This window comes from Bubalus bubalis, chromosome 21 (assembly GCF_019923935.1).
Source record: "Bubalus bubalis isolate 160015118507 breed Murrah chromosome 21, NDDB_SH_1, whole genome shotgun sequence".
NCBI classification, from domain to species: Eukaryota; Metazoa; Chordata; class Mammalia; order Artiodactyla; family Bovidae; genus Bubalus; species Bubalus bubalis.
The window spans coordinates 43669964-43684506 of record NC_059177.1 but is presented as its reverse complement, the minus strand read 5'-3'; the positions used below and the strand labels follow the sequence as shown (position 1 = coordinate 43684506).

At 38.3% G+C, this 14543-nt stretch overlaps 1 protein-coding gene across 13 annotated transcripts in view; it reads right to left on the bottom strand.

The window, feature by feature from the left end:
• DNAH12 (dynein axonemal heavy chain 12) overlaps positions 1–14543 on the bottom strand; it is a 190347-nt gene that overhangs the window by 7750 nt on the left and 168054 nt on the right. For 8 of the 13 annotated variants that reach the window (XM_025272195.3, XM_044934354.2, XM_044934353.2 and 5 more), the window contains 10 exons: positions 13028–13186; positions 12715–12859; positions 10769–10919; positions 10080–10333; positions 9742–9882; positions 7111–7248; positions 5564–5797; positions 5092–5280; positions 3212–3315; positions 1650–1854 (listed from right to left, as the gene is read on the bottom strand). In XM_025272195.3, coding sequence (XP_025127980.3) covers positions 1650–1854; positions 3212–3315; positions 5092–5280; positions 5564–5797; positions 7111–7248; positions 9742–9882; positions 10080–10333; positions 10769–10919; positions 12715–12859; positions 13028–13186 — 1720 coding nt within the window. Of the gene's footprint in view, positions 1–604; positions 749–1649; positions 1855–3211; positions 3316–5091; positions 5281–5563; positions 5798–7110; positions 7249–9741; positions 9883–10079; positions 10334–10768; positions 10920–12714; positions 12860–13027; positions 13187–14543 lie in introns of those variants that run through there. The other 5 variants (XR_003105572.3, XM_044934356.2, XM_044934360.2 and 2 more) reach the window with 5 other exon arrangements.

Sequence of the window (14543 nt, the reverse complement as noted above, 5' to 3'; positions counted from 1 at the left end):
ACATGAAAAGATGCTCAACATCACTAATCATCACAGAAATGCAAATTCAAAACCACAATGAGATACCACCCTGCACCTGTCAGAACGGCTATCACCAAAATGAACATAAATAACAAATGTTGGCGAAGATGTGAAGAAAAGGGAACCCTTGTACACAGTTGATGGGAATGTAAATTGATGCAGGCAGTATGGAAAACAGTATGGAGGTTTCTCAAATAACTAAAAAAGAGAACTAACATATGACCCAGAAACTCCACTCTAGGATATATATTGGGGGAAAAAAACACACTAATTTGAAAAGATTCATGCACCTCAATGTTCATAGCAGCATTATGTACGATTGCTAATATGTGGAAGCAGCCTAAGTGCCCAACAATAGATAAAGAAGACCGGGTATACACATACAATGGAATGCTACTTAGCCATTAAAAAGAATAAAATTTTGCCATTTGAAGCAACAAAGATGGACTTGAAACATGTTATGCTAAGTGAAATAAGTCAGACAAAGAAAGACAAATACTGTATGATGTCACTTATATATGGAATCTAAAAAATACAACAAACTAAGTAAATATAGCAGAAAAAAAAAAAGAAGCAGACTCACAAAAATAGAGAACTAGTGGTTGCCAGTTGGAGGGACAGGCAGCAGTATAGGGATGGATGACTGGGAAGCACAAACTATTGGGTGCTAAGACCGGCTCAAGGATATTGGTACAACATGGAGAATAAAGCCAACATTTGGTAATAACTGTAAATGGAAAGTAACCTTTAAAATTTTTATAAAAAGAAACAAAAATAGTCCAATGAAAAATTGATCAAGGAGATGAATAGCAATTCACAGGAGAAGATATGAATACAAATGGCAAGTACACATACAAAAAGAAGCACAGACTCACTAAAAATCAAAGAAACTCAACTTGAAACAATAAGATATGACTGACCTATCAGATTGGCAAAAATTAAAAAGGGATGTTTATGAGAAAGCCTCTCTATCCACATCTTCACAAATATGGCTGTTTTATTATTAGCTTCTGTAGTAAAACTAATAGAGCTTTCATATAATAAAGGGGCAACTGAAAACTGAAAGATCATATATATGAATTTCCAAAATGTATTCTGGGGGCTCTCCCCACCAACTAGCCCCATGTAAGCATCAACCATAGGGTGGGGAGAAGCAGAGGAGCTGTGGAGGAAAACACTGTGCTGCCTACATATCCTTTACCTGTGAGTTTGGGGGGTGAAGGGTTTAGAGATTTCAAAGCACTCACCTTTTCCCTGGCTTTATGAGATAAGAGATAAGATGCACTGATTTCTATATAATGGCCAATTACTGATTAATCCAAGCCTCAGGCTCTTTTTGTGATTTGCTGTCAGCATCAAAATCATAAGACCAAGTTGTGGTCACAGAAACCACAAACAGAATCTTCAGAAATATAACTGTCACGTATTACTTGAGTTTGGGTAACATTTTAATAACTTTCAAATACGTGTACTTCTCAATATTCTAAAATTTCGGTTAGATTACCATGAAACTACTTATCCATTTCATCTAACTCAGAGACATTCAAGTGACCACGGGCAATTTCTAGTATCTCTTCAGTCAAGCAGAAAAATGAAATAGTATGTATAAATTATATATAACTTTTAACCTGTAAAAAGTTCAACCGGGCTAGAAAATCTGTGATGTAACTTCCTAGGGGTTTAAGACTTGGGTATGAGCGTTGTGCCCATATTTCCGGAACCTTTCCAACAAGCAGACTGCCAGACAGTGCCTCCAACGCAGAATCCATCACGACCACACCCCTAATAGCTTTTTCAAGGTCCCGTAGAGTGTTGCGTATAGTTTTAATTAAGCTGCAAGGAAAGCAATTGTGTCATCATCATATATATGATAATAAATATCAATATACAGTCTATCCAGAAGAAAGAGCAGGATATCATTCACGGTTTTATGGGAGTATTTCCCAAAATTTGGTCACCTCCCACTTCATAATGTAAGGTAATTTTAGGTGATACTTGGATGAACATTTTTCATTTTAATTATTACATATGCATTTTAAATATAGAAAATAATATAACTTGCACATCAAAATTGCTTTCTGGGTATTATTGCTTAAGACCAGGCTAATTTAAACAGAGAATTATTTAAGGAAAAATATCAGGTAAATAATGTTACAGGTGACATGCAAATATGGGAAAAGTTATAAAGGGACAATGCAATGGTTGAAACTTTGGAAACACTGCATAAAAATCTAAAGTGTATATTCATTCATACCCTTACAAGTACTTTGCTTCTCACTTAGGCCCCAAATTCTAAGAACATCATAAATATACCTCAAGTGAGGGTTTTAGGCTATAAGCCTAAACAACTGAGAGACAATATGTTATTATGTACAAACACATATGGTCTTTGTATCGTTGTTGCTGTTTAGTTGCTCAACCGTGTCTGATTCTTTGTGATCTCACGGACTGTAGCCTGCCAGGCTCTTCTGTCCATGGCATCTGCCAAGGAAGAATACTGGAGTGGGTTGCCATTTTCTTCTCCAGGGGGTCTTCCTGACCCAGGGTTCAAAACCCATGTCTCCTACATTGGCAGGCAGATTCTTTACAACTGAGCCACCAGGCAAGTCTAGATGTATAAGATGTATAAGTCTTTGTATAAGAGATACTAAATTCATTAAGGCATCATAGGGTTTTAATATGTCTTATTTTAAAAAGTCTGGAAAGTTAAACTTGGAAACACTACAAAATTCATAATCAAAACAATTCTCCATTCCTTAAGCCAGTATTGAGCTTTAGAAAATTCAATTTAAAAATTCAAAGCAAATAATCTGCTTGCTATTTTAGGGTACCTAACCAATCTAGATTAGACTTAGGAAGAAAGTGGGCATAAAAATGACTAAATATGTATCTACACATAGGCTTAGATAAAGGGCATTCCAGCTTTATTTCCTGAGGAGAAGAGCAATGGATGGATGAAAAATTACAATTAATGAATATTTTTAACCAGATCTCTTTTTTCATCATCATTTTTACATTAGAAAAGGTATGCTCCCTTCTGGGGCAGCATGCAACTCTAAAAAAGGAGACAAATTCTAACAAAATGGCAAGTTTTGATAATTTTTTCTTAAAATTTTGATTCAATACTGGTGTATCTTTTTATCAACTTTGGCTGGTAGCTTTCTGAATCACTGGGTGTAGAGCTCCTTACTTGTTAAATCTTTCCATTTCTTGCACTAACACAGTATTCATGCTCTCTTCATATCTCACAGGATACTTGAGCAGTGCTGATTCAATGTCAAAGTCACTTGGTAGCTAAGAGAATAAAATTTGAAGATCACATATTACTCTCAAAATGAACAGTGTCATTCGGCTATATCAATAATAGTTAACATTAGGCATTTACTATGTGCCAAGAATTATGTTAAGTGCTTTCCAAATATTATGTAATCCTTGCCATACAGTTTCAGGTGGCCATTATTATCTCCATTTTATAGATGAGAACATTTAAGTACAGAGAGGTGAAATAAATGCCTAAAGGTACACAATTCAGAAGCAATCTGTTTAAATCCATAGATCTCTAACACTAAGGCCCATGCTCTTCCCTATAGGATATAGCACTGAGTAGAAGATATATATTTCTAAAAAGCTGTGTAATTTTCTTTTGTAAATTGGATTTTATTTTCCATTAATAAAACTGATATATCATTTCACAACTGTTTTATATTTATTTCAACAAATTATCAACAGGCTCAAAATAGCTTTGTTTACACCACTACCAAATAATTAATGTGTAAGTGTAGCAAGGTTCCAGGGCTTAGGGAGAAAGAAAGTCACTGAGTATCTGATTTTAATGAGGCATCTCAGAGATGGTTGAGAAGAAGTGATAACAAGGACCTTGGGGGTATGAGCAAGCCCCCTGACACTGGCGTTTGCACTCTTAGAGGAATTTCCCTACGAGAAATTTCCCTATGAGGAAGGTGCCAAACTAAAAAGTTGAGCACCCAGAGTGTCCCCACGTGATGGCCCTTGGTGGTGCAAAAGAATTCTAAGTCACACGAGGCAGCATCATTCAAAGTATGACGCCAGTGGTTGGTCAGCACAACCATCTACCCCAATTAAGTCCCACATGCCACGGCCAGGTAACTTCTTACCGGGGTCTTGTAAGAGCCACCATTTGGGGAGGACAAGAACCTTTCCCCAGAGACATAAATCACACAAGCAGGAGGGTCTGGGGTGAGAAGTAGCAGTCCACAGGTAGAGGCGGGAGAAGGCTAGTGTGCTTTCACACTAGGGCAGCAGGCAATGATGCTCACTACTTGTCTCCAGTGGCTACAGCCAGACTGAAGCTTCTAGGTCCGAGTCGGCTCTCCTTAAGGAGTGGTGTAAGGCAAGGACACAGACTGGGAGAGGAGACTAGGTGCCAAGGCAGATGGAGCAGGGTCAGGCTGTGCTCTGTCAGAGTGCCTGATGCTGAAACCCGGGGATAATTATAGTGCTCATCCTGGAGAGGAGCTGTGAAGATCTCTGCTTGGGGCTATAAAGTCCTCTTAGTAGTTCCTTATTCAATGTAAGGCAGAAAAAAGTGAGGAAAGAGAGCACCATTCCATTCTCCCAGGGCTAAGTACACTGGAATGCAGTATGGGGGGAGAAGCTGTAGATGCTAATTTAGTGCTGCTCTTACCTCCCTGTGCCTCCTCACTTCTGAAGGTATAGATTAACCAGCATTCCATTCTTGAACCAGCAAGTTCAGACAGTTTCCCCCATTTAAAAAAAGAGTAGGTCCGCCATTTTTATTTAGAAATGATAAGAAATCATATATTCAGTAGCTCCACAACTCTAGTTACTAGGAACTTTATATTTGCCAGGCATTATGCAAAGCGCTTCAAATTAATGATACCCTGAATGTTCACAAGAACCTTACACAGGTGGCACTATCATCACCACTTTTCTAGTTTGGAAACTAATGTTCAGAAAAGCAAAGTATCTCACTCAGGCATAATGTTGCTACCTGGAGTTTTCAGATTGACATTTCAGTCCCCTTTTGATTTATGTTATATTCCAAGAAACACATTTTAAGCTAAATATTACCTTGTTGAGAATATCTTTGGTAATTTCTAGTAGAATCTGGTCAGTGCTTCCTGAGGATCCTGTTTGTTTGGAGCCTCCTTGGGTGAGAAGCAATGACTCAAAGAGGACTTTCGTTTGTTGAAGATCTTTGGAGATATCAACATTTTCATGTAATCCAAATATCTCAGGGTGTTGAGTAAAAGGAAGTTTCTACCAGAAAATAAATTCAACAAGCATTACAGTTTAATTGGGTACGTTAATTCATAAGGTAGACATGTGCAGACTGAAAAGGGTTAAAAATCAACTAAACATCAAACAACAGAGGGATCAAACTTTTCCAAGTCTCAGTAACTACGAGAAACAAAAACACTGTATTGAAAGCTGATTGTACCTAAGACTTGTCTAATTCTATACATTACGGGGGACTACTTCACTATTTGCTTTTAAGAAAATCACACTTGACTCTAACCCTATTTTCAGTGACATCAGTTACCTTAATGAATTCAATGTATTCATTATAAGTGCCTTTGGGAGGGGCAAAATAGTTTCCGCTAGGAGAAAACTTATAATGAGAGTTTTCGATTATGTGTGGGTTATAAAAGTCAGCCAGCATGGTTAAGAGGAGACGTCTGTCCCAGTCATCTGTCACTCTTCCTCCGTAGTTACACTCCCCAGTCAGGTAAGAGATCGCTTCAAATGGAATTGTATCATATTCATTGATAAATAGCTGAAACAAAGCAAAAATGAAATGAGAAAAACCATAGTGTATTTCACTTCATTTCCATTTCAACATGGCTTTAAATACCTATCAATCAATCAATCAATCAATCACTGATCAATCTATACAAATGGAAGTGGGGCTGGAAGAACGATCATCAGGGTTGTTTTAAAGCCTCGCGTTGTTAAGGCCTTTATCACAGCAAAGAGGCAGAATATACAGTATCCTGTGGTTCTCTAGTTGGATTGATATGGTTGGTAAAACATGACAGAAATGATGGGAAAGTACTGGAGTTGGACAGACTAGAAGTTCAAATCCTACCTCAATGGGTAAATTCACTTCTTAGCTTTGGTTTTCTTCAAACAGGGATAATACCCACCATACAGTGTTGCAGTGAGGATTAGAATTCATGCAGATAATGTAAGTAATAGGCCTAGTTCAAAGTCTGAGTGGGCAGGAACTCATAGTGGACATTTGCTCTTCTGTTTGTTTGTTGGAGGATACTGACCATCTCACATGTCTCATGTTTCACTGCAAGTCTACAGAAACTGAAAACAACCGATCACTCACTTCCTCAGTCCCCTTTGGCTAAAGCCTAGGCCTGTGACCTGGGCTTGGAATCTCAGATGTAGCCGTGCTGGACTGAACTGGAGTTTAGTGTGCAAAGAAGCAGGGACAGCAAAGATCTTTTTTGATGACATCAGAGAATGTGCAGCAGATGAAAGTCTCAGTGGCACCTATGAGAGCTGCAGTGTCTAATATTTAACAGGGGTAGAAGGAACGCTCTCACCAGATATGGTACGATTCTAGCTATGACGCTGCATGCCATGGCTGTCCAGCCATCTTGGTGATTCTGCGACCTACACAATATTCTTTCAATAGACTCCTTTTCTACTGTTCTTGTTGACTGATAGAGGTAAATTGTAGATTTGACTGAGAGGAAGCTAAGAGGAGAGTATAGCGAGAACCTATACAAAGCCAACACTGAGGAGGGCACCGCTAAAAGAAAGAACTAGGGTCTTTGATAGCAACACTTCTGTTGAAAAACCCACTCCAGAGTCTGTCTTTCCTCTGCAACTCTTTTTCACGTGAGATAAAAAGTTTCATTATGGATTAAGCCAGTTTGAATCAAGGTTCCCATTATTTGCGGCAGAAAAACTCAGATGGAAAAATATCCTTTGTAAGCTAAAATTATAATTATTACTGCCATCCCACCAACTATTCGTGTTGTTGGGAGAAATGAATGTTATTCTAAGCAAAGGGAATTGCCTAGGGCCTGGTACACAGTAATCCCCCATCAATATTAGTCTTTCTAATTTTACCTGTAGTTGTCGAATACTGATGCGTAAGTCAGACTCATTAAATCCATATGGAATATTCCACCCAAGAGGACCAAATTTCTTTCGCTCCTGCACAAGGGCATGAAAAAAGCAAACTCCAAACAGCAACTTCTCCCAAGCCTTTAAGACAAAAATATGCAACAAGAGAAAATTCTGATCAGATTTCCATTATTAAAATGAGGGAGACTGATGACCTTTCATTGTGAGATTCTATGATCATATATCTCTACAAACTTTTATTTAGAAAGACTATCTAAAACAATGCTCACTATAAAAAATATTAATCTCACGATTTCTACATCTTGTACAAACACGTATGCATTGCCCTTAGTCTGCATTTGTACACTGACAGTTTGGAAGGCTGTGGATAGAGGCCTAAGCAGACCTCACTGCTGTGTCCACACAGCAAACGGCTCCCACACTGCCTCAGCACCCCCTACATCAGCCACAGATACAAACCCTGCTTAAACAGACTCCATGTTTTAAGAACCTACTATGGATCTCACCACAGCTGGCTGGGTTCAAGGCCACCAAAGGCAACAGAGCGTCTGCTTGGAGCCATTCACCAGAGGGGACAGAGAAAAGAATGAACAAGGCCTCAAATTACCAGTGGCTTGTAATCTGGCAGGAAAACTAGCCAGGTGGGCAAGGATCACACAGAATCTGATCAGGACTGTGGCACTGAAAAGAATGAGTAATTGTGCCTTCAGGGAACAGTCTGAGGGGAATAAGCCAGAGGGTTAACAGTGGGCACTTTATATTAAAACAAACAAACAAAAATCTTAGATCTTATGACTTAACAAAACCCTCCAAAGCTAGAGAAACTGCAATAACATTGTACATTATTAAAATGCAATAGTGCTGGAGAGGCATGCCAAGATGGCAGAATACGAAGATCCTGAACTCATCTCCTTCCTTGACGCACCAAAGTTACCACTGCTTACAGAGCAGCTATCTATGAGAACAACCTGAGGAATAGCAGAAAAGATTTTCCACAACTGAAGACATAAAGAAGCAATCGTAAGATGGGAAGGAGGACCATACCACCTTCTCCACTCTACTAAGTCCTCTTTCCAGCTAGAACCACAAATATCCTCCCTTTGTCCCAGAGTTACAAACAAAATTATTGCTCAGAACTGGGGTCACACAGAAAGCATCATCAAGCAGAAAGAAATGAGCTGGCTTCCAAAGAATTCGACCCTTTATCTGCAATATCATCATTTTTCCGGTTCAAATAGGCAAATATGATAAATATCATAGTATGCATTGTATGTAAAGGGAGAGAATGGTTTTCTCTTAGTACTGATGCTTGCTTCCATGTAGGGAAACATCAATTAACGTAACACTCCTGGATTTTCTATGTTCTTAAACTCACTGGTAGAGAGAGGAGTACCTATCTAATGGGTAAATTTGGGAAAAGTTAAGCAAATAAGATTTGCTCAGCTTTTCCCATTTCTTTCTTAGATGTGAGCTTCCTGCTGGGAAGGAAGTTTTCCTCTGTTCCTCTAGGTAGATAAATCTGCTTCATTCTGGGTTCTGTAATATTAAGTTCATTTGTTCACAGATATAAGCCAAATCTTCCAATGTAGTCTGTATCAGTAATTAAGGTTATAATTTGGTTCCCATATATTTATACTTTTTTCCTGTTTCTTAACTGGTAAGAATTTGGGTAGAGAAGAGGAGTGCTATTTATTGGAACTGCTACTGTCCTCAATACCATGTGCAAAACTGTTTTACAAACAGATACACTGAAGAAGATAAATAAAAGAAGGCTGAGCAAGAGAGTTCCAGAAAAACATCTACTTCTGCTTTATTGACTACACCAAAGCCTGTGATTGTGTGGATCACAAAAAAAATGTGGAAAATTCTTAAAGAGATGGGAACACCAGATCACCTTATGTGCCTCCTGAGAAATCTGTATGCAGGTCAAGAAGCAACAGTTAGAACTGGACATGGAACAAGAGACTGGTTCCAAAATTGGGAAAGGAGTACATCAAGGCTGTATATTGTCACCCTGCTTATTTAACTTACTTGCAGAGTACATTATGTGAAATGCTGAAATGCTGGGCTGGAAGAAGCACAAGCTGGAATCAAGATTGCTGGGAGAAATATCAATAACCTCAGATATGCAGATGACACCACATCAATATCTGAGGTTATTGATATTTCTCGTGGCAATCTTGATTCCAGCTTGTGCTTCTTCCAGCCCAGCATTTCTCATGATGTACTCTGCATATAAGTTAAATAAGCAGGGTGACAATATACAGCCTTGACGTACTCCTTTTCCTATTTGGAACCAGTCTGTTGTTCCATGTCCAGTTCTAACTGTTGCTTCCTGACCTGCATACAGGTTTCTCAAGAGGCAGGTCAGCTGGTCTGGTATTCCCATCTCCTTCAGAATTTTCCATAGTTTATTCACTCAACAAATATTTATTTGAATATCTACTACACGCAAAGCAGAACATAAACTATTGGGAATAAAATGATGAACAAGATAGGTACAATTTCTGTCTTCTTAGGAAATGCGTAAAGTTTAGTATTAAATAAAATATTTATGTTCTCATATTTTTCACAGTAAAACACATTTTAAAAGTTCCAGAGGCTGAATATTACCAGTTCCTTTCCTTCGCATCCACTGAAAAACTCAGGATCAGAAACTGGATCAGTGAGGTAAGACTGGAGGAGATTTAGCCGAAGACCAGTAGGAGGTTCATTAGTCATTTTGACTCCATTCTGTAGAATTGTTACTGGGAACTGAGACAAAACAAACAAAGAGCATTACTCTAGATAACCAACTCAAGTCTTAAAAATGCATACAGTAGTGGATTAAATGTAGGTATAAGAGAGGACTCCAGAAATATTTTTAAAACCTCGTAATGTTAAGCATTTAAGATATACAGTGTAATAGTTAACCAAATAAATGTACTAAAATCCATAAGAAATAAACATACTTTTGGAGATGGGTAACTTGTGAGCCAAAGCCTAAAGGATGAGTTACAGACTTCAGGAGAAAAATCTTCACATATTTTTTCTAACATGGGCATCCAGGAGACAGCGAGGTGACAGTTCTGTAGGCAAACCCAAGTTCCTTCCTCTATTGCTGCTTTAATCATTTTTGTTGCAATGGGTCCTTGTCCCTGTCCCAGTGAAATAGCTTGAAATTTATTTCCAGACATAGCTTTATCATTTGCAAATTTTAGCAGGCCTAAGAGGGCATAAAAATAAATGGTTTCATTGCTTATTCTAAAATTATAAAATATGCTTTATGTTTCAGTATATACAAGTATTTGTGAAAAATTCTAGTTATTACTTTTCCTTATAAATACCAAATTTACTAAGTGATTTATAATCATCCAGGAAATAGATACTGAACAAGACGATTTATTTATAATTTCTTCAAGTTGGCAGTAGGCTTCCCTGGTGGCTCAGTTGTAAAGAGTCCACCTGCCAACACAGGAGACACAGGTTTGATCCCTGGGTCAGAAGATCCCCTGGAGAAGGAACTTGCAATCCACTCCAGTATTCTTTCCTGGAAAAATTCCATGGACATAGAAGCCTGGCAGGCTATAGTACATTGGGTCACAAAAGGTTCGAACACAACTTAGTGACGAAACAACAAAAGTTGATAGTACATGCTTACTGGCCATGGGATCTGCTCCTGGAGACAACACAAAAATTAAGGGAATGGTGCAATTTGAATCCAAATAACTCTTTGTCAAATCAAATGGTGGAGGCTCTACAAACTTTTTCCCTAGTTTGTCAGTTACATAATTAGTTATAGCTGGAGTTATCTGTTGAAGAGAGAAAAAATACAATCTTTAGAGTAATTTTTACTTCACAAAACAACTTTTTTCCTGAAAACTGACAAAGAGCAAACTCTGAGTCTAATGGACAAGAAAAACATGCAGTATATGATAGACAAAGTACTAGTTTTCCTAATATACAAAAAGTACCTATAAAGTAATGGACAAGACTAACAATCCAAGAGAAAATGGGCAAAGAAGATAAACAGTTTATAGAAAATGAAATAGAAATGGATCTTAAACATGTGAAAGGATGTTCAATCTCATTCAGTATAGCAGAGACTGCAAACTGTCCCATTCTGTGTCTCCTATTGGTAACAGAACCCCAAGTTTTCCCAGCCTTTCATGCAGCAAGATGTGGCCAAGGGACTAAGTTTTGGTCAGAGAAATACAAATAGAAATTATATATGGAGCTTCCAGATTCTATTTTTATAAGGAAACTGTTTGCTTTCAACACTCTCTTCTCCTGTTCAACAGAAGTGGTGTTTATGAGCTAGCTTCAATCTCACTGACAAGGACCAAACTTCAGGAGACTTCTCTAGCATGAGAAAAGAAACTTGAGTCCCTGGATGATTTTAAGAATCTCTGTACCCTGCCAGCTTTCAAGCATTTGCTCAGGGCTCTTAGGAAAGATGGAGATTAACTTCTATTTCATTTAAGCTACTGTATTTTAGGTCTCTTTGTTACAGAAGCTTAGTCTATACCCTAATACTTAAGAATAAGAAAAATACAGATTATAATTAGTTGCTGAGTTGTGTCTGACTCTTTGCAACCCCACAGATTGTAACCCGTCAGGCTCCTCTGTCCATGGGATTCTTCAGGCAAGAATACTAGAGTGGGTAGCCATTCCCTTCTCCAAGAGATCTTCCTAACTCCAGGGGATCTTCCTAACCCAGCACTCCCACACTGCAGGAAAGATTCTTTACCATCTGAGCCATCCTTATCAGATGGTTAAATAAATGGGACATCAATAGCCTCTGTGTACTCATCCCTAGATTGTTTATTTTTCACAGTAGGCTAAAACCTGTTAGCTCAAAAGTCCATTGGCACTAAATTCAATACATATTCAATTGTTTTAAACATAGCCTAAATAAGCAGATTTTTAGCCATTTAGAGCCTGTCTACTTTGCGGCAGACAAAGGATGAGATGCTTGGATGGCATCACTGACTCAATGGACATGAGTTTGAGCAAACTCAGGGAGACAGTGAAGGACAGGGAAGCCTGGTGTGCTGCAGTTCACAGGGTCACGAAGGGTCGGACATGACAGCGAATGAACAACAATAGCAGATTCGACACTACAAAAGAAGAAATCATCACATTTAAAGACAACAATAGAAACTGTCCAACTGAGGCAAAGTGATACAAAAAATTTTAAAGTAATTAACAGAATATCAGACAACTGTGGTATAATATCAAGTAGTATGCATGCTAAGTTACTTCTCATGTCAGACTCTGTATGACCCTATGGACTATAGGCCCCCAGGCTCCTCTGTCCATGGGGATTCTCCAGGCAAGAAAACTGGAGTGGGTTGCCATGCCCTCCTCATCAAGCAGTGTAATGTATATTTAATTGAAATCATGGGCATAAAATATTTGAAGAAATAATAGCCAAAGTTTTTCTCGAGTTGAAGAAAACTATAAACCTACAGATCCAAGGACCTCAGTGAACCCATCTGAGCATCTGAAATGAAGGTTAAAGTACCAAATAATAGTAACTTTAAACCTAGTGTTTTATAAATGGCAGATTATCTGGGTTCCAAATAGAACCCATCTGTTTTTTACCTTATCAGGTCTTAAGCACCGAAGAATGATTATTTTCTGTAGTTCATTTAGCCTTGTATCCATTGGTGCTGGAAATTTAGCATTGTGTGGCTCCTTACTGTCATAGATCTCCCGCCATTCAGATACATTGTCATAAAAATGATCCCTAACGGAAAGAAAAGCTTAACAATTATCCTTTCACTGAGAAAAACTGAAAGAGATCATTGAATGAGGAGATGAATCAAGACAGTTTTATAACTGTTTTTTAAAGAGCACTAGATTACAGATTTACCCATCACCATTCAGTGCTAAGTCATCATGTTTAAACAAGTACCTGAGTCCTCTGAAGGCAGGAAATTCACTTGCACGACAAATTTCCTCCCAGCTTTTATCCTGCAGCCAAGTTGGATCAGGATTTTTCTCAGCACTCTTAAGACTTACTCCTCCAGTTAAAAGAAACATCAGTTCTTGGTAATCAATCTCTTTCTTTGCCCTGTGTTCCCAAAATAAGGACTGTTGTAAATTGTTTTAACATTAAATGAAGTCAATTTCTGCTTCTATAGCATGGATAAAACAATCAGAATTGACTTATACTACTGCTATTAACAACTAGAAAAACCAGAAAAAAAAATCAAAGAAACAATTATTTTTAGAAATTGTAATAGCCAACGAAGGACTGTGGTACCTGAAAAAAAAGGGAGACAAGGTGATCCCTATGATTGCCTCAGCTATCTGCCTGGAGACACTTTTCAGACTATAAAACAGGGGAGGGGGGAAATCAAAATCAGAAACTAGGAGTATTGTGGAGTTGAAGAGAAAGAGGTCAGAGTTAAGGAAGGCTGAGGTGACTGGAATTTGTGGGCAGAGTACCAGAGGTGGGAGAAGGCAATGGCACCCCACTCCAGTACTCTTGCCTGGAAAATCCCATGGGCGGAGGAGCCTGGTAGGCTGCAGTCCATGGGGTTGCTAAGAGTCGGACACGACTGAGCTACTTCACTTTCATTTTTCACTTTCATGCATTAGAGAAGGAAATGGCAACGCACTCCAGTGTTCTTGCCTGGAGAATCCCTGGGACGGGGGAGCCTGGTGAGCTACCATCTATGGGGTCGCACAGAGTCGGACATGACTGAAGTGACGTAGCGTAGCAGCAGCAGTACCAGAGGGAGGGAGATTCATGGAAAAGGAGCTCCAGAAATCTGCATACATATCCTCTTGATTCTTTTATTAAATTCCAAGTTATGTATGTGGATGGTAAAACTCTATGAACCCAGGCAAAGAATATCTGGGGAGCTGTAAACTAAGTAGCTATCAAAACTCACACAGGACTTATGATATGAGTTATTGCCAACTAGACTTGAATCTTGATTGAACACCAGGACAGTTCAGTGGTGACACTGGAGGGATTATACTTTAGTAGTAGAGCTAAACTAGCTGTAGAATAAAGTCTATTCTAAAACTGCTGTAAGAAAGTGTAAAAAGAAAAAGGCTTGTAAAGGTCAAATGATTCAGTATAATTTAAACACATGCAAAGTAAAGTCTAGAGCAGAATAAAATCTAGAGCTCTTAAAGAAATAATAATAATAATAAAACCCAGCATTTACCAAAGTAAAATTCACAGCATCCATAACCAGGAGAAAAATCAGTATGTAGATACAGACATAGGAGTGGTACAGATGATATAACAAGCTGACGAGAATGCTAAAAGAACTATTATAAATACGCTGAAGGAGTGAAAGCGAAACATGAACATAATGAAGAGAGAAGTGGGCAATACAAAGAAACTAATCAATGAAACTTCCAGAGATAAAAAATTAAAATCTGAAAGAAAAATTCACTGAATTTTTCTCAGG